At 34.5% G+C, this 21,095-nt stretch overlaps 1 protein-coding gene across 3 annotated transcripts; it reads right to left on the bottom strand.

Moving 5' to 3' along the window:
- Nucleotides 1-30: 30 nt before the first annotated feature.
- Nucleotides 31-20,346, bottom strand: LOC145319844 (hydroxylysine kinase). Of its 3 annotated transcripts, XR_013880047.1 has the most exons (18): nt 20,237-20,346; nt 19,559-19,594; nt 19,229-19,328; nt 17,543-17,590; nt 16,886-16,936; nt 15,970-16,019; nt 12,034-12,135; nt 11,319-11,427; nt 10,839-10,907; nt 10,557-10,646; nt 9,347-9,435; nt 5,063-5,119; nt 4,584-4,634; nt 2,916-2,958; nt 1,798-1,832; nt 1,521-1,577; nt 240-401; nt 31-115 (listed from the first exon to the last, which is right to left on the bottom strand). XR_013880047.1 is itself a non-coding variant. In XM_080162230.1 (17 exons), the coding sequence occupies exons 1-17, from the start codon at nt 20,308-20,310 to the stop codon at nt 341-343; spliced, it is 1,122 nt and encodes a 373-aa protein (XP_080018356.1). In that variant the 5' UTR covers nt 20,311-20,346; the 3' UTR covers nt 31-340. The 3 variants fall into 3 exon arrangements, 2 of the variants coding, with proteins under 2 accessions (XP_080018356.1, XP_080018358.1); XM_080162230.1 differs by having other exon boundaries at nt 31-401; XM_080162232.1 differs by lacking the exons at nt 31-115; nt 240-401; nt 1,521-1,577; nt 1,798-1,832; nt 2,916-2,958 and adding an exon at nt 3,527-3,563.
- Nucleotides 20,347-21,095: the final 749 nt, after the last annotated feature.

Below are 21,095 nucleotides of genomic sequence, written 5' to 3'. Positions count from 1 at the left end.
TTTAGCTTTTAATAATTTTTTAAACTAAGATAGATTTTGTGATATTTATTAAAAAGATAAAAAATATAAATGCACTTGTATCAAATCACTAATTGTAAAAGTTATCAATCGCAACCTATTATAAACAGCTTTCCGCTGATATAAAATTGTACAATTATTGCCAAAGGCATGGCCTAACAAACGTGTTTTTAAAATTATGGTTGTACATTTTTATATTCGTAGAAAACTAAATATAATACTTTGCTATACATAATTTTTCAGTATGGCTCAGAACCGGTTCTAATCCAGCAGATATTAATCAGTTTTGAAGACATTACTGGAAAACAAATGATATTATTAATCAGCTTGAGAGAAAATTCTTATGGCTCTCGTCATATTCTCCCATTATTTCTGACCATTTTCTACAAATATTAATTTAGCTTTAAGTATAGTTATTTATGGCATCGTATTATAGACAGCTTTCCGCGAATATATAAAAAACATTATAAGATTAAAACCAGTTTTCTTAAACTGAGGGGCCGAAGGTGCGGGCTAACCATGAATATTCATGAATTTTATTTTAATATTCGTGGGAAAATGTCTGTAATATGATGCTATACATGATTTTTCCGTACGGTAATTTTAATAAAAGTAAAGTTTTACTACCACATCCAAAAAAGCGAAAGTTGAAAATAATCTGAGTGATAGAGACAATTAAACAAGGATGACAACATCCATAAAAGCGAAGCACTGAAACGTTAGGACAAACGGACATTAACACTTGTATAGTATCAGAACTGAATAATCAGAATATAAATGTATAAAGGTCAAAGCAAAATTGTAAGTAAATTTGTTGAAAAACTGCTTGATAAATGATAATGTTTATGGACATACTTACATTTTTAGGACTTGATTATAGAGTTGCTTCGCCTATAAGATTATACTTTGTTGTCCCAGGAATCAGTAAACCAAAATTCAGATCAATCGGATGATTAGATCATATAAAAATTTGTTGTTAAAAATTAAAAAAAAAAAAAACATGTTTAAAATGGACGTACGGAAATTTTGGTAATGATTATAGAGCTGCTAAGCTTTCTAAATCGTACCTAACTACTAAAGGAATCACCATGCAAAGTTTGAAATCGATAGGTCAATTCAAACATGCTTAAATTAACGAAAAAAGCTATCCGTTACGGACGTACGGACGTTCGGACGGACCTACCCTAATTATAGAAAAGCTTCGCTTTTAAAAATGAGAGAAGAGGAGCAGGGATCTAAATGGATAAGACAATGGCTGATAAATTTATTTACGTCCCACAAAATGATACCTAAAATTACCTTTTTTGGAGATTTCAATTAGTGGTTGAAATGTTTAGAAACTTAATTAACCAAACATTCAAAATTCAATTAAAGTCCCAAAGTTATTAAGCCAAAGAATAATAAAACGTTATTGTAACTAGTGTAATAAACAGCCCATTGTATTCTATAACACCCTGGAAGAGGAGAGTTATAGACATGCTATACATACAGAATATGTAAACCTGTAAAGTTGGTCTTCTGGAACATTCCAGAACTCATGCAGAATCCTCCAGCCGTTTCTAGAAAAGTTATTTATCACATCGATCGTATTATAGACAGCTTTCCGTGGACAGTACAATGATAAGATTAATTCCAGTTTTGTTTTTGCAATGTTTTTAACTTCAGACAAAAGAATGAGAATTCGATGAGAAAATGGATAAAATATTGTACAAAAACTATGATCTATGATTTTTTAAAAGAGGCCTAGAAATATTTTTGAAATATTGATGTAAAACCTACTTTGATGTGATCAGCAAGTATTCATTGCCAGGGTCCTGAAAACATAATATAAAGGAGTTACTCTAAAGGGAACTATCCACGAACGAGAGCAAGTGATTCTAAGCACCTTCCAGCATTGATCCACAGTATTTTTTTAGTGAATATACTAGGTTTATGTTTAATATTTTGGTTGTTAACTAAAAAGTTGGGTTTTATTATGGTTTTATATGAAAAAAACTTAAATGTAAATCGTTTTTTGATGCAATATCATCAAATACTTTGTTGAGTTCAAAGGACAAATAAAATAACACAGCATAAAAGCATCAAATGCTGTAAATTGCAAAAGTACTTTAGTTAAACTGTTTGCAATTTTATAAGTTACCAACCCTTTTTTAAAATATACATTTTTAATCAAAATAAAATACTTTTATGTCAAAGCTTTTAAAAAAACAGTTTGAACTCATCAAGACATTTGATGATATTGCACCAAAAAATGCTTTACTTTCAAAGTTTTTTAATATAAAACCATGGTGAAACCTAACTTTTCCCCCTAAAAAAATATATAAATTCTGGTGAAACTACTTTACATAAATTATGGGCGAAGCACCAGAATTTTTTATTTTTTTTTTAAATTACCTCATGGGGCATAGCCCCTAAGAGGCTAGGGGCGAAGTCGCTAGTATACAAAAACATATTTGAAATTAGCCATTTATAGTCTATATGCTATCGAATAGAACTTTATAAACTACTAGCGGCTTCGCCCCTGTCTCTAGGGGCTTTGCCCCAAGAGGTGATAAAAAAAAATATTCAGGTGAAATTCGTAAAAAAAAGGACCAAGGAAATCTCCTGCAAAAAAAAATAGAACCAAGGATATCTCCTACAAAAAAAAAAAATGGGGGGGGGATTTTTTTGTTTTTTGGGGGGTTGAGGGTGTCCCCCCCCCGCCCCCCCCCCCCCCCAACAAAATAGCTTAAAACCACCACAGGACCAATAGGTATATACCCTGAAGAGTAGAATCCAATCGGTTCAGTGGTTACCGAGATCTACTTTGTATTTAAACAATTAGAAACAGCGAAGGTAATTTACAACCTATTGTCCCCTCCCTCCCTTCCTCGTCCAAATTGTAAAACTATAATAACCTGTTCATAAGAATAAGCTCCCATTACCAAGCTTTGAGCGTATCTAAACAAGGATGACAACATCAATAAAAGCGAAGCACTGAAACGGTAGGACAAACGGACATGAACACTTATATAGTGTCAGAACTGAATTGAATAATCAGAATATAAATGTATAAGAGTCGAAGCAAAATTATAAGTGAATTTGTTGAAAAACTGCTTTATACAGGATAATGTTTATGGACGTACTTACATATTTAGGACTTGATTATAGAGTTGCTTCGCTTATAACATTATACTTTGTTGTCCCAGGAATCAATATACTAAAAATCAGATTAATCGGATGATTAGATCACATAAAAATTAGTTGTTAAAAAAAGTAAAAAAATCTACATTTTTAAAATTGTAATTCGTACCTAACCACTAAAGGAATCACCATGCAAAATTTGAAATCGATAGGACAATTCTAACATGCCTAAATTAACGAAACAAGCTATCCGTTGCTGACGGACGGACCGACCCTAATTATAGAAAAGTTTCGCTTTTAAAAAATCAGTAATGGTTAAAATATTAAATAGACCATCTACTCTACTTACATAATTATATATTTTCCAGTGTGGATTCGAAACCGATTAATATCCGCTTGATTAGAACCGGTTTTCAACCATACTGAAAAAATATGTATAACATCTATTATATTCATTTTTCTACAAATATAAAAATGTACGATCATAAGATTAAAACCAGCTTTTTATAATTGCACATTTTTATATCAGCGGAAAGCTGTTTATAAAACGATGCGATAAATAACTATTATAACCACTTTTCCAGATTGGAGATTTTTATACGTTAATTAAGTATCCCATTATTCCGTGTTTACCAAAAAAAAACATATGCCACTGTGGGCTAGAATTGAATCAAGACAAAAGTAAGTGCCGAGCTCTGGGACCTATGTATGGTGAAAATAGACATAAAACCATGATGATTCCAGGTAAAACCAAAATATTTCAGCGGGGGCTTTTTAAGAAAATTAGATTTGAAAATTTCAAGTTCAATTTTTACCCCCTAGGAGTTGCCGCATAAGCATGACAAGAAAAGCAAATATTATTTATTTTAAATTTTGAACAACTTTGCTTTTATAAAGTTCTTCATAAAACCACTCCTGAAGGGAGTTAATAAATGGCCATTTTTATCACTTGCTTTGCAAAGGTCACAAAAATTCAGCCTAAAATAAATCATATATAGAGTGGTTTTAAGAAGGACTTCATAAAAGCAAAGTTGTTCAAAATTTAAAATAAATATTATTTGCTTTTCTTGTCATAGTTATGCGGCAACTCCTAGGGGGTAAAAATTGAACTTGAAATTTTCAAATCTAATTTTCTCAAAAAGCCCCCGCTGAAATATTTTGGTTTTACCTGGAATCATCATGATTTTATGTCTATTTTCACCATACATAGGTCCCAGGGCTCGGCACTTACTTTTGTCTTGATTCAATTCTAGCCCACAGTGATGCCTAACCCCTATGGGACTACCCATTAACCAATATAACTTAACCTAAAGTAACAAACAACTGACGAAAAACAACCCCTCCCCTTATTTAAATTTTTAAAAATTCTAATTATAACTAAACTTTTAAAAGATTGTTTCTGCACTATTTTTGTACCTAACTGTCCTTGTTAGAAAAGTTACCTTGCTGCAACACATGTTCTTAACAACCTCTTCTCGTCGTCATTCAAGCTTCTAAAAGAAACAACGAAAAGATTTTTTCGTATTCATTTGAATCCGGTGGATAGGAACCGGTTCTCATCCATACGAAAAAACTATGTCTAGCATCGTATTATATCCAGGTTTCTACGAATATAAAAATGTACAATCATAAGATTAAAACCAGTTCTTTAGCCCCGAGGTACATTCTATATCCGCGGAAAGCTGTTTATAATATGATGCGAGAAATAACTATTATCATAATGACTATTGACTCGGGTATCTACATGAATAAGACAATGGCCGATAAATGATTTACATCCCCAAGGATGATGCAATAAATTACCCATTTTGAAATTTACAATTAGTGGTTGAAATGTTTGGACACTCGACCAAATGAACTTTGGGTACTAATGTAATAAAGAGCCCAATGTCCCCTCCCTCCCTCCCTCCCTGCTATTTACCTGTGCTTGACATATCCAGCCAAAACATGTCCTCCAGCCTCGTTGCCAGGTATGCACCTGTAATATTATATACATACATAGGTATCTCATTCTAGCGTCACAAGCAAGAGCGAGAGCGGCAGTGCACGAACAACGGACGGTCGTTACTCAGTTTAACTGTAGAGACGCTACGCTTCTTTCCCCAATAACACAGAGGTTTTATACAACAATACTGAATTCAATATCTACAGAATTAGGATGGGTTTTGATTGATTGATTGATTAGCCATAGTTTCTTAGGATTTGAACCTAAGTAGTTAAGGAGTAAGCTGAGACACTTTTGTATAGCCACTAAGGCTATCAAGCTCAGTGGCGTGCGAAGCACTTTGTCTAGGGGGGGGCATTTTGAAGATTTTGAAAAATTTTGCCTCCCCCTAAATCAAAGTGCCCCGGGGGGGCACTTTGCTTTAGGGGGGGGCATTTTGTTTATATATACTAATTTTAAATAAGGGCGTTTTAAGGGGTGGGATCATTTGATTATGGGCCTTCTAGTCCTTATCCCTTCTTCCCCATCCCTTCCCCCATCCCTATATCCCCCATCTCTTCCCCCCCCATCTCTTCTCCCCCATCCCTTCTCCCCCATCCCTTCTCCCCACCCTGCAATGATCGAAGGGAAGGGAGCTAGAAAGCATCTTCAAAAAAAAAGTACAGAAGATAATTTAACCTTCCCCCCCCTCCACCACAAAACATTTTTTATGGGTGGAAGGGGATGTTATAAAATCTCAGCAGGAAGGATGAATAACCCCATTAAAAAAATTTTGGGAGGGGGGAGAGATAAAAACACTCATTTTGGAAATAATTTACCAAAAATTAACCTAATATGTAAAACTGATTTTAAATATTTCTTTATTGTATGACAACAAGGATGACAACATCTTTAAGTAGCAAAGCACAAATGATCATTAATAAGAATACAGACACGCAGATTTAAAGAGCATCTGTTGAAATGAATATATATTTTAGATAGAAAAAGTCACAAATCCTTTTTCCTGTATGTTGTGTGATGACAGTCAAAGTAAATTACATACTGGATGCTCGAAACAGCGAGAAATTATTTTTTTTTTAATCTTATAATCAACAAAAAAATGTATCGTACCATAAAAACCATAGATATAAAGAACTATGTAAAAAAAAAAAAAATACTTGTCCTTTCATCTACAGATATAAAAATCTTTTAGAAATATGGAAAACTTTGGGGTATAGTATCTTTTGTGGCAACGCCTCTTAAAGGGCATTTCGTCATATTTTCATAGTAGCTTTTAATAGGTTATTCTAGGTTAAGTTAGGTCAGGTGATTTCCCCGCAGAATAGGCAATTGGCCCCGCAGGAGCTATAAATAGGTGAAAAGCTACTGTGAAAATACGACAAAATGCACCTTAAGAGGCAATGTCACAAAAGGGACTATACCCGAAATTTAAAAGATACAAAAATAGCCAAAAATGTCCTGAAAAGCAGTCCGACCTCCATGAATTTTTGATAGTTAGTTATACTCCATAATGATGGGAATGTTAACATTAAGTTTTAGCCTTCTATCTTTATTGCAGTTGAAATAATCACATTTACTCCTTAGCATTACGTACTGACAGCCATAGTGAATTATAGAGAAGCTAAAAAGTTATATCAACATATCCTACCCTCTTTAAATGGCACTTTAAAACTCTGTTAATTTTTGATTAAGTGGCGTTTCCAATGATTTATAAGGGCGGTTTCTTGAAGCACACCTACAAATATTTACTCCTCCTTTGAACTAAAATCAATTAAAGACAACAAGAGTGGCGTATTTTATCAAGTTAGGAATATAGAGTGTAGTTAGTTTTAAGGGTTTTTAATGAAAATTGCCATAAAAAAAACATGTCTTTTTGTAAGGGTATGTACACTAGGGTGGGTCGATTTTGGACATTTTTTTTCTGAGGCCAAAGCGGGGATCTGCACTCAATTTATATAGATATAATACACCTCTGGATGATTTAAAATTTATCCTAAGTCTTAAAACCGCTGACAACCAGACATTCAATTGTATAGCTATTTGTAAATGGGAGTCAAAAATTTATTGAATCAGAACTATGGCTTCATGGTGCTCCCTGGAAATGCCTTGAGGAGCTGAGTCAGGAACTTTTGTCCATTTCAAAAAATCTCGTTCCTAGCCTGAGAAAATTTTAAAAACCTCTACAAATTGGACAATTCTCAATAAACCTTAAAAATCTTTGGTTTTTTAGTGATTTCCAAGGCTAGGAACGAGATATTTTGAAACGGACAAAAGTTCCTGATTCAGCTTCTCAAGGCCTTTCCAGGGAGCACCATGAAGTCATAGTTCTGATTCAAAATTTTTTTTGAATGTCGTCTTTGCATACTAATAAGTAATGAATTATATTTTTAAGTGGTCGTGTTCTAAAACTCAATTTTTTAAAATTCTTTTTCGGTCAGAAATGTTTTTAAGGTTAATTTTATCTGTTGCATATCCCCGCTTTGTCTAATTCCGATATGAACCCACCCTAATGTACACAAAAAAAAAGGTAAACTTATCCTGAAAATAACATGACATCATATATAGTTATTCATTTAGACAGACATACAGTGTTGAAAAAAAGGCTGTTTCTTTTTTATATAAAATAACTTTTTGATTAAATATTTGTTGTTTACACATGTTTTTTATAGAAATAGAAACAAAATATACAATGTGTTAAAAAGCAGAAACCATTTGGAATGGCGCGAAGCGCAAATTTTTTTCTTCAAATATGCAGGGAGGGAGGGGTTTTTGGGCTATTTATTACACTAGTCACCAATATTTCATATAAAATTTTCTTATTCGATGGCTCAACAACTTTGGGGACTTTAATGAAATTTTGATTGGTTGGTTAATTAAGTCGAGTTTTCATACATTTCATCCACTAACTGTAATCTATATAAGGGGTAATTTTGTGTATCATCATTGGGGATGTACAAAATTTCTTTGGTAAAAAGTTTATATAATGCAAAATAAACTACTTCCTATTACCTGGTTTGTATGTTCAGTGAAAAAAGATTATAACCTAATTTCTACACTAATTAAAAATTTATGTAAGGTTAAATGAATAGTATCTGTCTGTTTGGCGCGAAGCGCCAAAATTTTTTTTTTTTGAGTATTTCTTGATCTTTTTTTTTGGAAACTGGGATAGTTTTGCTTTTTGTAGGGTAGGGGGCAAAAAGGGGCATTTTTGTTGATCAGGGGGGGGCAAAATGGGGCATTTTTCAACATTTAGGGGGGGGCAGGGGGGGCGGTGGCCAGGGGGGGGCGTTTTGGTCGCTAGGGGAGGGCGATTGCCCCAAATGCCCCCTTCGGTTCGCACGCCACTGATCAAGCTCCACGTTCAAGCACATAATGACTTGACCCGCTGTCTCATGAGAGCTACTCATTATTACCTCACCCTCGCCGAGTATGGCAGATGTCCCAAATTAGGTCACCGTAATGAATGATGCTCTTCGCAGAGGAGCTTGGGATAAGGGTAGTACTGATATTATGTACGTGACTATTGAGTATCTAAACTTACTCAATAATCCCCTTCTTACACAACCAGGGGAAGTTGCGTGAATGTATTCAACTGAGAAACTCGAGTTGCCACATGGGGACTAGAACTCGAACTCTCATCACCGTAACTCAGTGCGTTACCACTGAGCTACAACGCCCCTTATTAGGATGGGTTAAATAGGATATTAATAGATTCCTTTCCTTTATGTAGTTTCGCGAGAAGGAATCAACAATAGATATAAAACAAGAACAGTTTTATTAAAGGAGCGTAGCCATTCTTCAATACGTCTGTCCGCTACGCCATTACTCAAATCAATCATATTGAGCATTATAGTGAAATCTTTAACACTTAGAAAAGCGAGAAGATTTTCTCCATAAACAAAACTGTTGTCTAAACCTCTCTAGACGTTTGACCGATACTCCTTTTAGTGAAGCTTCTAATAGGTCAAGATAAGGTTAATGATTATTTTGCGAAATCGCCCATAGAAAAAAAACACATTTATTTTAATTTTTTTTTGCAAACTAAAATGGAAAGCAGAGGGTCGACTTAGTATTTGATTTTATTATTATTTTAATTTTCTGCGTATAATGACCGCATTTAGCCTTGCTAAGCAGGGAAGAGCCAATGGCCGATAAATTGACGTAGATTCCTATTCCAATGATGATACACAAAATTGCCCATTCTGTAGATCAAAATTATTGGTTGAAACGTTTGAAAACTCGACCTAAGTTTAAGTAAACCTGCATTGAGTCATCATGTACATGATGGTGATGGCCAGCTCATACACATAACAGCTCCTTTGAGAATCTCCAAAGTCCAGGACACTGTACACACACAATCAGGCAAATAACAATTATTGTAATTTTGCTGGATTTTAATCAACATAATAGTTATTTTTCGCATCTTATTATAAACAGCTTTCCGCGGATATAAAATGTACAATTATACAGGCTAAAAAAACTGGTTTTAATCTAATGATTGTACATTTTTATATTTGTAGAAAACTGGATATAATACGATGCTAACATAGTATTTTTGTATGGATGAGAACCGGTTCTAATCCACTGGATTAGAATCGGTTTCGAACGAATACGAGAAAAAAAATCATGTTTAGGCAGCAATTTTAAATAACATGCCATTAGAATTGTAAACGATACATCTACAAGATTCTACACATTCCTACATAAATTATTCTACTTTGTAATATAGAAATAGAATACTGTCCAATCGATTTATTATCCAAACCGATCAGTAAGGCACAATAATCCGTTCAAATGGATATATTATTACTGGACTTTACACCAGATTTTCTGTAATAAAGTGAGACTTACAGCAGGAATTTATCCATTCCCTCCCTTCCTACTGGATGATCGAACTGACCAATAAAAAAAGTTCCATGTTTGCAAGCAAAATTGTCCATATAAATTCTAAAGGGGGGGGGGGGGGCGAAAGTGACACTTTTTGAAACCAAAACTAAGAGTCAACAAAGGAACTGAACTAAAAAAAGGGTTACAGGTCTGAGATTTTGCATGGCAGTTGCTTTATAGGGGTACAATATGGAACTGTGAAGAAACGGCGGCGCAACCGCCGAAAACCGCCGTTTCCCACCGTAATTTTTGTTGCCTTTTCTCGGCGGTTTTCGGCGGTTGCGCCGCCGTTTTTTCACAGTTCCATATTGTACCCCTATAAAGCAACTGCCATGCAAAATGTCAGACCTGTAACACTTTTTTTAGTTGAGTTCCTTTGACTTTTAGTTTTTGTTTCAAAAAGTGTCACTTTCGCCCCCCCCCCTCTATTTCCGTTCTTGAAAGTAAACTTTTAGCAGACAAAGATTTTTGTTTATATTTGGTCACTTTCTTACCAATAATATAGTCGAATTGTTCCTATTGGCCAATTAAAGACATTGGGGATCAAGACTCCCTAAATTTATTACTTGTCTCCCTCCCTGTAAACATGATAGTCTTCAGAATTTTCTTCTTTCTGCACCAGAATATTCTGCTCATTAAGATCTCCGTGGATTATACCAGATGGCAGAGTGTCCTACAATTAGAATTATTTGAGTCACTCACTTTGTCGCTAGATAGACCTGAAGGGATAAAAAAAGGGCCCAAAACCTGCTAAAAAGCAGTCCGACCGCCACGGATGTATAATAGTTATTTATACTCCATAATGATGGAAATGTTGACAAGAAGTTTCAGCCTTCTATCCTCAATACCAGCCGAGAAATCTTACCTCTAGTGGTTTAACTTGTTTGCAGAAGGTTAAAATGATGTCCTCAGCTAAAGCTTTATTTGAGCTGTCCTAAATATAAAAAAACACTTAAATCATCCTCAGCTCCTAGAGCTTCGCTTAAAAGGGCATTCTACAATCTACATACCATAAAAAACGGTGGGCGTCGTGATACGGTGGTGAGTTAGTCTCCATGTTGTAAGTTGCATTTCTCATTTGCAGTATATTTACGCAACTTCCTAATTGTGTAAGAAGGGTGATAATTGAGGCTGTTTACTACACTAGTCCCCAAAGTTTTGTAATAAAAATTTCATATTTATAGGATTAACAACTTTGGGGACTTTCATTGATTTTTAATTGGTTTGTTTAATAAGTTGACAGTCCAAACATTTCAATTACAGATTCAAAAGGAGTAAGTTTGTGTATCATTATAGGGGATGTAAATCAATTTATCAGCCGTTATCTATGAAAAAAAAAACTGACCTTAACTGCATGACTAAACTTAGTAAGATGGGGAACAGAGGACAGGAACCAGATACTGCTCCTACTCTTGTACGCTGGGTGATCAAATGTAGATAATATCTGATCCATCCTAAAAGTAAAGGGCTTGCTATATTTCAAACTAGCGGCTACGACCCTAGAGCTCTAGGGGCACTTAAGGTAGGAGTGGGAAAAGTGTACCTCATCCCATTTTATATTTGAGTTTAAAAAGAGTAAAAAAATATTATTATTTTTTTTTGGTGGTGGGGAGGGGGTGAAGACACCCTCCCCAAAAATAGTTTAAAACCTTCCCAGGACCGATAAGAAGCTTCACTGTAAAGGAGAACAATATCAGTTCATCGGTTAGCGAGATCCTTCGGGACAAACAAAAAACGGTTACTACTTTATATAATAGGATACATATACTCTTTAAAGCCTATAACTTATAGAGGAATTTTGAAAATTCTGATTGGAAAATAATTTTTTGGTGTTTTTCTCTCAAAATGTCAATTGAGCACTGAAAACAGGTGGAGTGGTTCCTATGTCTTACCCTTATAGTGGGCCCTAACCCTGAAGTGCCTTTGGTACCCTAACCTTGCGAGGATACCCAGTACACATTATAATCTAACCTAACCTAACATAATAAAGAAACGTAAAACTAACCCCCACACCAAGGACGTCAAAGCTTTTTCATTTATTGAAAATGAAATGAGGATACCTGGCAGCCAATTGTCCACATTGATAGAAATGCTTGGTTGTCCATTCTGGAATATCATACAGGATTTTGCCAGGGATGTATTTCAACAGTCTCACAATATGACTAAATATAATATCATACAGGATTTTGCCAGGGATGTATTTCAACAGTCTCAGAATATGACTAAATATAATATCATAAAGGATCTTGCCAGAGATGTATTTCAACAGTCTCACAATATGACTAAATATAATATCATAAAGGATCTTGCCAGAGATGTATTTCAACAGTCTCACAATATGACTAAATATAATATCATACAGGATTTTGCCAGGGATGTATTTCAACAGTCTCAGAATATGACTAAATATAATATCATAAAGGATCTTGCCAGAGATGTATTTCAACAGTCTCACAATATGACTAAATATAATATCATACATGATCTTGCCAGGGATGTATTTCAACAGTCTCACTATATGACTAAATATAATATCATACAGGATCTTGCCAGGGATGTATTTCAACAGTCTCACTATATGACTAAATATAATATCATTCAGGATCTTGCCAGGGATGTATTTTAGCAGTCTCACAATATGGCTGGATAAGAACAAAATTATAACATTTATTTTGGATGTTTTTTCTAAAATTTTAAATGCAAATACATATTTTACAAGTCAAAACTAGAAAACAGATACATAACAAAATAACATGAACTTCAAAGCAGCTAGTGTTAAAAAAATTTTTTTTAAACATCGTGTCCTAACTTTTGTGATTTTGTTTTAACCATTCGTGACGAGCTCCTAAAGTTCAAAGTTTTTATTCACCGGGATTCAACAAAAAAGTTTTTTTTTTAAATTACTCAACAGAATTTAAAAAGTAAGGTGTCAAATTAAAGATCTTACTATTTTTGTTCATAATGGCAATTTTCTTCTTTTTTGTTGTGTTTTAGTACCTTAAAACCAATTTAATATTTATTTTTAACACAAATCTTTTCAAAAGTTTAAGAGGTCTACAAAGAAATCGATTGCATATCTAAATTCTATGGATCATATCATAAAGGATCTTGCCAGAGATGTATTTCAACAGTCTCACAATATGACTAAATATAATATCATACAAGATCTTGCCAGGGATGTATTTCAACAGTCTCACTATATGACTAAATATAATATCATACAGGATCTTGCCAGGGATGTATTTTAACAGTCTCACAATATGACTAAATATAATATCATACAGGATCTTGCCAGGGATGTATTTCAACAGTCTCACTACATGAATAAATATAATATCATACAGGATCTTGCCAGGGATGTATTTCAACAGTCTCACAATATGACTAAATATAATATCATACAGGATCTTGCCAGGGATGTATTTCAACAGTCTCACTATATGACTAAATATAATATCATTCAGGATCTTGCCAGGGATGTATTTCAACAGTCTCACTATATGACTAAATATAATATCATTCAGGATCTTGCCAGGGATGTATTTTAGCAATTTTCTTCTTTTTTGTTGTGTTTTAGTACCTTAAAACCAATTTAATATTTATTTTTAACACAAATCTTTTCAAAAGTTTAAGAGGTCTACAAAGAAATCGATTGCATATCTAAATTCTATGGATCATATCATAAAGGATCTTGCCAGAGATGTATTTCAACAGTCTCACAATATGACTAAATATAATATCATACAAGATCTTGCCAGGGATGTATTTCAACAGTCTCACTATATGACTAAATATAATATCATACAGGATCTTGCCAGGGATGTATTTCAACAGTCTCACAATATGACTAAATATAATATCATACAGGATCTTGCCAGAGATGTATTTCAACAGTCTCACTATATGACTAAATATAATATCATACAGGATCTTGCCAGGGATGTATTTCAACAGTCTCACTACATGAATAAATATAATATCATACAGGATCTTGCCAGGGATGTATTTCAACAGTCTCACAATATGACTAAATATAATATCATACAGGATCTTGCCAGGGATGTATTTCAACAGTCTCACAATATGACTAAATATAATATCATACAGGATCTTGCCAGTGATGTATTTCAACAGTCTCACTATATGACTAAATATAATATCATTCAGGATCTTGCCAGGGATGTATTTTAGCAGTCTCACAATATGGCTGGATAAAAACAAAATTATAACATTTAATTTGGATGTTTTTTCTAAAATTTTAAATGCAAATACATATTTTATAAGTCGAAACTAGAAAACAGATACATAACAAAATGGCATGAACTTCAAAGCAGCTAGTGTTAAAAAATTTTTTTTTAAACATCGTGTCCTAACTTTTGTGATTTTGTTTTAACCATTCGTGACGAGCTCCTAAAGTTCAAAGTTTTTATTCACCGGGATTCAACAAAAAAGTTTTTTTTTTAAATTACTCAACAGAATTTAAAAAGTAAGGTGTCAAATTAAAGATCTTACTATTTTTGTTCATAATGGCAATTTTCTTCTTTTTTGTTGTGTTTTAGTACCTTAAAACCAATTTAATATTTATTTTTAACACAAATCTTTTCAAAAGTTTAAGAGGTCTACAAAGAAATCGATTGCATATCTAAATTCTATGGATCATATCATAAAGGATCTTGCCAGAGATGTATTTCAACAGTCTCACAATATGACTAAATATAATATCATACAAGATCTTGCCAGGGATGTATTTCAACAGTCTCACTATATGACTAAATATAATATCATACAGGATCTTGCCAGGGATGTATTTTAACAGTCTCACAATATGACTAAATATAATATCATACAGGATCTTGCCAGGGATGTATTTCAACAGTCTCACTACATGAATAAATATAATATCATACAGGATCTTGCCAGGGATGTATTTCAACAGTCTCACAATATGACTAAATATAATATCATACAGGATCTTGCCAGGGATGTATTTCAACAGTCTCACTATATGACTAAATATAATATCATACAGGATCTTGCCAGGGATGTATTTCAACAGTCTCACTATATGACTAAATATAATATCATACAGGATCTTGCCAGGGATGTATTTCAACAGTCTCACTATATGACTAAATATAATATCATACAGGATCTTGCCAGGGATGTATTTCAACAGTCTCACTATATGACTAAATATAATATCATTCAGGATCTTGCCAGGGATATATTTTAGCAGTCTCACAATATGGCTGGATAAAAACAAAATTATAACATTTATTTTGGATGTTTTTTCTAAAATTTTAAATGCAAATACATATTTTACAAGTCAAAACTAGAAAACAGATACATAACAAAATGGCATGAACTTCAAAGCAGCTAGTGTTAAAAATTTTTTTTTAAACATCGTGTCCTAACTTTTGTGATTTTGTTTTAACCATTCGTGACGAGCTCCTAAAGTTCAAAGTTTTTATTCACCGGGATTCAACAAAAAAGTTTTTTTTTTAAATTACTCAACAGAATTTAAAAAGTAAGGTGTCAAATTAAAGATCTTACTATTTTTGTTCGTAATGGCAATTTTCTTCTTCTTTGTTGTGTTTTAGTACCTTAAAACCAATTTAATATTTATTTTTAACTTAAATCCTTTTAAAAGTTTAAGAGGTCTACAAAGAAATCAATTGCAAATCTAAATTCTATGGATCATTATACATTAACTACTTACTAAAAGCACCTACTAGCTACTTTTAAAAAAATCATAAAAGTTAGGACACGTTCTTTAGAGTAATAATTATAGAGTAGCAAATGGCAAATTGTTTAACAAGCTAGGTGTGCAGCAAATTTTTTATTTTTGTAGCGGTTAAATAGTTTGATAATTTGATTAAGCGAATAACTGTCGGTAAAATTGCTAAAACAGCTTTATCTGCTGAGCCTTAATAAATACATCAATCCTAAATTTTGTGTACCTTATTTGTTTAGATGAGAAAAAGCTGCTTATTTACCTTTGTCCATAAACATCTTGCAAACTCTTGTAGTTACCACCAATATCCTTTTAAAACTGACAGTACAGTAAATTAAGTAGGTAATGAGTTGAAAATACCGGCCACCCACAATTCCCCCCTCCCCCATAATAAAAAGCTCAAAGAAAATGAAATTTCTTTAATACCCTAAAAGACAAACAGAAAGAGTGAATTGTAGAATCAGGGGCGTCCAAGCTTTTTTTTGAGGGGGGGGGGTAAAGAAAATTTTAAGTGGGGGGTAATTCGATTTAGGGGGGGGGGGGCTAAAATGACGCAAATTTCCCCCCCCAAAAAAAAAAAAAAAATTTTTACCCTGTGGGTAAAATTTGCTTGGGGGGGGGGGGTAATTACCCCCCCTGAAATCTGTTGGCAGGGGTAAATTTTGTTTACCCACCACAAAATTTAACCTTGGACGTCTATGTGTAGAATAGATTCAATAGTTATCATTACACCCAGTTTTAGTTATTTTATCTTTACTAATAACCAAGAAAATAACACCTCCCCGAATCAAATACTCTATTTGTTGTTGACGAATGTATAGACGGATAATGAGAGCTATAGAATAGATGGTCATTTGTCAGAGGAATCAATACGGAAAACTTCAATTTCATGGTTGGTATATCAAAACAATGAAAAAATATCAAATAAAACTCTTTGCCATTTTAGATGTTAATTATCCATATATAAATGTAACACTATGTCTGTCTGTCTATAGTGAAGGATATTGCTAACCACTCAACTGATATTGGTCTCCTTACAGTAAAGCTTCGCATAGGTCCAGATAATGCATCCCCCCCCCTCTTTTTTTAAATTAGAGGACCGACTAACCCCCCCCCCCCCCTTACAGTCCCTCATGATCCCATAAATTACTTTTTTTTCATGTACTGTAAAGTTCCTTGACAGGTACAGGGACAGGCAGTTCTTCAGCCATGTGTAGTATCATTAGGTTCTACAAAAAAAAACTTAAATACTTTAACAACAGTGGACAATAAATTGCATATTTTAAGCACGGATGAAACTCCATGACACTTTTCCATAAATTTGGATACTGATTCTCATCGAATTATTAAATTATTGGCAGATTTATCCGAAACGGATTGGCGGATTAAGACTTTTGGTCTAAAGCTTGGCGGATTAGGATAGCCATCCGTTGTTTTAAGATGGAAGAGTGTGGATTAAAACAGAGAATAGAGTGAGGCTAGGAAATCAGTTAAACATAATATGAACAGACTAAATCTAATATCCTTATAATAAAATAACAGGATTATTGTTTATCTGTACCAAAGGATCTCGCTAACCGCTGAACCAATATTGTTCTCTTTTACGAATATAACTTCTCATAGCTAGGTCCTTTGAAGGTTGATAACTATTTTAGGGAGGGTAACACCACCCTCCAAAGAGAAATCAACCCTATAAAATTCCGCCCTTTAAATATTTTTTTTAGTTTTAGTTTTAGTTTTAAATTAAAACTAAAAAAAGGATATTTAAATTCAACCCTCCCCCCATCAACTTTCCTAGGGGCGCATCCGCTAGTACATACATAAAATAGCAAAACCTGAGCATCAGTAAAGTCTGGATCCTTGGAATCCTGGCTGTTCGTAACCTGAAATAAAAAAAAATATATTACCTATAGAATTAGGTGGTGATTATTGATGATATATCGTAATCCTATTATATTAAACTAGCGGCTACGCTCCTAGACCTCTCTAGGGACACGTTAAAGAGGGGAGAGGGGCGGTTGTTCTCCCTTGCTTATTTTAAAATTTGTTGGGTTGGGGGCAATTTTTCTAGGGGTGATATTTCTTGGTAGCTTACTAGTACCTTTTCCCAAAATAGTTATATGCGAACCATACTCCCCCCCCAATTTTTTTTGAGGGGGGGGGAATTTCATTTTTTGGGGGTTGGGGGTGTCCCACCCCCCAAGAAAATAGCTTAAACCACCACAGGACTAATAGGTATATACCCTGAAGAGTAGAATCCGATCGGTTCTGTGGTTACCGAGATCTTAAGCTTTAGACGGACGAACGGACGGACGGACAGACAGACATCAAGCTACTTTGTATTATAGAAGATGGTAAGTTTTTTTTGTTTGAATGAGTTCTTAATTTGAAGAGATTTCTAAATGCTAGGGGCGAATCCGTTAGTCAAGCTATATATATAAACATCAAGTAAACAAAGCTGATAATTTCTATTTAGCTTCTTTAAAACTAGGGTTGGGCCGGATATCCGGTCTGGCCGGATATCCGGTCATTTTCAATATCCGGCCGGATACTGGATATTAAAACTAGTCGGTTACATGATATCCGGCTGATTTTTGACGCCGGATATCCGGTTATCCGGCCGGATATCCGATAATTTGCCGGATATCGAACGTTGGCCAGATATCCGGCCGGAACCGGATATCTGGCATTATAAATCAGCCGGATATCCGGTATCCGGTATCTGGCCAAAAAGTATCCGGCCCAACCCTACTCAAAACAGGCACAGTAGAAATTAATTCTTCATACCTAGTAACAGAAAATTCTAAAACTAGAGGTATAAAAATAAAATTCACTGCTATTGTAAATATTCATCCTTGTTAAACTAATAAAGGGGGGAAGCGGATGTGCCACTTTTTGAAACCAAAACTGAAAGTCAAAGGAACTCAACTAAAAAAAGAGTTACAGGTCTGAGATTTTGCATGGCAGTTGCTTTATAGGGTTACAATATGGAACAGTGAAGAAACGGCGGTGCAACCGCCGAAAACCTCCGAGAAATTGCAAAAAAAAATTCGGCGGGAAACGGCGGTTTTCGGCGGTTGCACCGCCGTTTCTTCACAGTTCCATATTGTACCCCTATAAAGCAACTGCCATGCAAAATCTCAGACCTGTAACTCTTTTTTTAGTCGAGTTCCTTTGTTGTCTTTTAGTTTTGGTTTCAAAAAGTGGCACATCCGCCTCCCCCCTTTTAAATATAGGTGTATTATAACAAGACAACTACCTGGATCTTCCAGTTGGGAACCTTTTTCGTCTGCTAGTAAATTGCTTTATGCTTTCTTTTAGCGACTTGGCTGTGTTAATATTCCCGACGCTATTGGTTAATTTTCAAGGATCCAATTAAAAATTCTACACAGGGTACTTGGAAAGGGGACATACAGTTATTTAATCCCTTCCCCCTCTATTGTTTTACTCTAGTATTATTACCTATTTTGGGCAGGATTCTCCATCGTTTTAATCTAATATTAAACCTTTAAAATTATCACCTTAAGTACATATCCAGGAGAGTTAAGTTGGTGGATGTTAGGATTATTGTACTCCTGGTTCATCACCATAAAATAATTTCTATCATCATAACTGTTAAACGAAGCTCTTTATAGTGCCTCAATATGACGTCATACAATACAAATGACAAATGATAGGACAATACACATACTATATTACCAATCGCAGGCCAGTATACATTTTAATTGACCAATGGTAGGCCAGTATACATTTTAATTGACCAATGACAGGCCGGTATACATTTTAATTGAACATTGGTAGGCCAGTATGACGTCATTTTTAATAGGGAATATAAAAGCTTCCTGTTAAACTCAACACAGCTTACTGGCTCCAGCCCGTACAATCTCCTATATAATTATAATAGATTTAGAAAGTCTAGATCCCCTATTACTTAGTGGGACCAATTGGATCACGGTGTAGCTACAATCCGACATTAGTGGTTAGAAAGTGTACAAAGGCAGAGGTAGGTTGTGCTAAAATTAAATAGTTAAAAACAGTAGTAAAACGATAAAATTTATGTTAACTTTTTAGTAGCGAAGCTACTCTATTATTCGAAATGTCCGTCCGTCTATCACGAAGTGGGGGAAACGTGATTTTCTCGGCTCCTATAAAAGACAGGAGGCTGAAATTTTCAGGGATTAAATATGTTAACATTGATCCTATTTTCACCAAGTTTCATTAAGATTCGTCAATTAATTGGGGTGCTAGATCGATTCCTACATTTTTAAGGCTTTATGATTTTCCTATTCAAGTTAAACAGCTGAAAATTTCAGGGATTGAAAACCATAATATTCTGCATACTTTTATTCAGTTTTGTTGAAATTTGCTTAATGGTTGGGGTGCTAGTTCGATTCCTAGATTTTTAAGTTTTCATGCTTTTCTTTACTCCTATTCAAGAGAGTTAGCAACCTACATTGACGACAGTTTTTCTCCTGTCATATTATCCTCATATATTATAAATTAATTGGTTTGTGCATGCAAACTCTAACCTGACGAGACTCTGGGCCATTTCTTTGTCCATCTGTGGTTTTATGATAACTCCTGGCTCTAACACATCACCCATTGTATCTGTATTGGATATAGAATACGTGGATATTGTGAGATGTTCTTGCGTATCCTGATTAGGGTTGGGCCGGATATCCGGTTAGGCCGGATATCCGGCCATTTTCGATATCCGGCCGGTTACCGGATATTGAAACTATCCGAATACCGGATATCCGGCTGATTTTTACTGCCGGATATCCGGTCGGATATTCGGTAATTTGCCGGATATCGAGCGTTGGCCAGATATCCGGCCGGATACCGGATATCCGGCCCAACCCTAATCCTGATAAAATGTTTCTCCCAGCAGGCTAATATAACGTTACCCCCTTTTTATGACTTTAACCTATCCCCTCTATGACCATAGAGGAACATATTGACCAATTGACTATATTAGCAACCTAAGTTGACGACAAAATTCCCCCCGTTCCAATATCCACGTATTCTACATACATTTTTAAAAACGAAGCTTTTCTATAATTAGGGTCGGTCCGTACGTCCGTCCGTCACAAACGGATAGCTTTTTCCATTAATTTAGGCATGTTAGAATGTCCTATCGATTTCAAACTTTGCATGGTGATTCCTTTAGTAGTTAGGTACGATTTAGAAAGCGTAGCAACTCTATAATCACAACAAGAGTGTCCGTACGTCAATTTTAAACATGTTGATTTTTTTACTTTTTTAACAACAAATTTTTATGTGATTTAATCATCTGATTGATCTGATTTTTGGTATGTTGATTCCTGGGACGACAAAGTATAATGTTATAAGCAAAGCAACTCTATAATCAAGTCCTAAAAATGTAAG

Source organism: Acartia tonsa, chromosome 5 (genome assembly GCF_053477335.1).
Source record: "Acartia tonsa isolate MP-2025a chromosome 5, ASM5347733v1, whole genome shotgun sequence".
In the NCBI taxonomy this organism is placed as follows: Eukaryota; Metazoa; Arthropoda; class Copepoda; order Calanoida; family Acartiidae; genus Acartia; species Acartia tonsa.
This window is presented reverse-complemented; position numbering and strand designations above follow the sequence as displayed.

What these genes read in the sequence shown, in the direction of transcription:
- LOC145319844 (XM_080162230.1), bottom strand. Translation starts at nt 20,310, where the DNA reads ATGGGTGATGTGTTAGAGCCAGGAGTTATCATAAAACCACAGATGGAC. An exon ending in GAGCCAGTAAGCTGTGTTGA is followed by an intron (nt 19,329 to 19,558) that starts GTTTAACAGGAA and finishes ATAAAGAGCTTC; the next exon opens with GTTTAACAGTTATGATGATA. An exon ending in TACATGATGACTCAATGCAG is followed by an intron (nt 5,120 to 9,346) that starts GTTTACTTAAAC and finishes ATAATATTACAG; the next exon opens with GTGCATACCTGGCAACGAGG.